This window comes from Mastomys coucha, unplaced genomic scaffold, assembly GCF_008632895.1.
Source record: "Mastomys coucha isolate ucsf_1 unplaced genomic scaffold, UCSF_Mcou_1 pScaffold3, whole genome shotgun sequence".
Lineage (NCBI taxonomy): Eukaryota > Metazoa > Chordata > Mammalia > Rodentia > Muridae > Mastomys > Mastomys coucha.
Genome location: NW_022196909.1, coordinates 46,096,407 through 46,098,883, shown reverse-complemented (window position 1 = coordinate 46,098,883; position 2,477 = coordinate 46,096,407). Strand labels below are relative to the sequence as shown.

At 58.6% G+C, this 2,477-nt stretch overlaps 1 protein-coding gene across 2 annotated transcripts in view; it reads right to left on the bottom strand.

Moving 5' to 3' along the window:
- Mtch1 (mitochondrial carrier 1) overlaps positions 1-2,477 on the bottom strand; it is a 17,413-nt gene that overhangs the window by 3,283 nt on the left and 11,653 nt on the right. The window contains exon 8 of one of the 2 annotated variants that reach the window (XM_031347524.1): positions 2,205-2,349. In XM_031347524.1, coding sequence (XP_031203384.1) covers positions 2,205-2,349 — 145 coding nt within the window. The remainder of the gene's footprint in view (positions 1-2,204; positions 2,350-2,477) is intronic. The other variant, XM_031347525.1, reaches the window with a different exon arrangement.

Below are 2,477 nucleotides of genomic sequence, written 5' to 3'. Positions count from 1 at the left end.
CACCCAGCATCCCAGGACAGAGCCTGCTTCCACCCAGGGTCCCAGGACAGAGCCTGCTTCCACCCAGCATCCCAGGACAGGGCCTGCTTCCACCCAGGGTTCCAGGACAGGGCCTGCTTCCACCCAGGGTCCCAGGACAGAGCCTGGTTCCACCCAGGGTCCCAGGACAGGGCCTGCTTCCACCCAGGGTCCTGGACAGAGCCTGGTTCCACCCAGGGTCCCAGGACAGGGCCTGGTTCCACCCAGCATCCCAGGACAGGGCCTGGTTCCACCCAGCATCCCAGGACAGGGCCTGGTTCCACCCAGCGTCCCAGGACAGGGCCTGGTTCCACCCAGCGTCCCAGGACAGGGCCTGGTTCCACCCAGCGTCCCAGGACAGGGCCTGGTTCCACCCAGCGTCCCAGGACAGGGCCTGGTTCCACCCAGCGTCCCAGGACAGGGCCTGGTTCCACCCAGGGTCCCGGACAGAGCCTGGTCTAGGCATGCAGCATGTGCTCCCTCTGGGCTATTGCCACCCCAATCTCACCAAGCCTCCGATGCCTACCCCTAAAGCTCTCACTAAGAAAGGTGATGCCTGGTCCTTGGTCCTTCTCAAGTGGTCACCACTACAGGATGCCCCCGAGCCCCGACAGAAAATCTGTCTGCTGGCCTTGCAGGGCTGGCAGGCTCTTTTAGCCTGAACGTCCATACAGAATGCTCCTTCCATGCCAGAGCTGACCGCTCAGAAAGAGTGGAAAGAGTGGAAGCAGCCTGGGCAGGCTGTGCTCCCTGACCCAGAAAGCCAGTCAAGGGCCTATGTACAGGACACAGCAAACTGTTCCAGCTTTGTTCTTCATGCAACCACAGTGCCACCATAGGCCCCGAGTGACCACAGTGCCTGTCCTCCATAGCCCCCGAGTGACCACAGTGCCTGCCTGTCCACCATAGGCCCTGAGTGACCACAGTGCCTTCCTGTCCACCACAGGCCCCCGAGTGACCACAGTGCCTTCCTGTCCACCACAGGCCCCCGAGTGACCACAGTGCCTGTCCACCATAGCCCACAGGCCCCCGAGTGACCACAGTGCCTTCCTGTCCACCATAGCCCACAGGCCCCCGAGTGACCACAGTGCCTGCCTGCCCACCATAGCCCCTGAGTGACCCTGCCTGTCCACCATAGCCCCTGAGTGACCACAGTGCCTGCCTGCCCACAGGTCCCTAAAGTAGGGTAGAGCTACAGGCATGTGCCAATGTCACTGGAAATGAGGGTGCATCTCCACAAACCCACTTTCACTTGTAGGCATCGAAAGGGCAGTGAAGAGCCTCCTACCCAGGTTACAGGGCCACCAGTCTCCTCACATCTCTTCCCCGGGGGTTGCCAGCCTGAGCCAATGGACACCCCGTGGACCATGAAGGACTCCTCTCCTATCCCTCTAGGTCCGGCCATTCCTAATGTCAGGATGCCTGCCTTCCAGGAACACTAGCCCATTGAAGGTCCCTGATCCTTATCTTGGTTGAGGAGAACTCATGAACCCGTCAGTCAGGTGCCCAGGCCTTGTGACCCATGCAGGTGAGGTCTACAGACTGCAGCCGCCAAAGCAGGCTGAAGAGATGGCCCCATCCTGGCCCAGGGCTCTACATCTGTGCCGCCTCCCTTGACAAGCAGAGCTGACAGGTCATAATGCTCACGGGGAGGCAGGCAGGTTGCTTTGCTCTTGAGGACAGAGTCTCCATATGTCGTCCTAGAATAGTCTTGACTGCATAACCCTCCTGCCTCTGCCTCCCAAGTGCTGGGACTACATGCCTGGCCACAGTGGGATTCTCTCTCTCTCTCTCTCTCTCTCTCTCTCTCTCTCTTTTTTATTTTTGGTTTTTTTTGAGACAGGGTTTCTCTGTGTAGCCCTGGCTGTCCTGGAACTCACTCTATAGACCAGGCTGGCCTTGAACTCAGAAATCCGCCTGCCTCTGCCTCCCAAGTGCTGGAATTAAAAGCATGCACCCCGACCCCCACTTGGCTCTCAGTGGGTTTTAAAAGCACAAACTACAAAGGTTAAAGGACTTCCAGTATTAGCTACCCTCGCTCATTTACTGAGAAGTTTCGAACCCACTTGAAATACTTCAGGGGTCCCCTTTCATCCCCAGGTCGAGAAAAATCCCAAAGTCCCAGCCTGTCCCAGACCCTGGGCACCAGCACACAGAAAGAAAGGTGAGCCCTCGCTCCAACCAACCTGGGAACCTGGATTCTGGTCGTTTCCCAGCCCCCCTGGGGTGTCACTCACGCTGTCGTCCACCAAGTAGGCATTGATGAAGTGGGCCAGCAGGTTACAGCCCCACAAGAAAACCACATCGCCCAGGAGATGAGGGATTAAGCCACTAAAAAAATAAGGTGAGCAGAGATGAGCAGGGAGGAGATCCAGAGGTGGGCAGGCTGCACCCAGCTTACACCTGCAGCGCCCAGCTTACACCTGCAGCGCCCAGCTTACACCTGCAGCGCCCAGCTT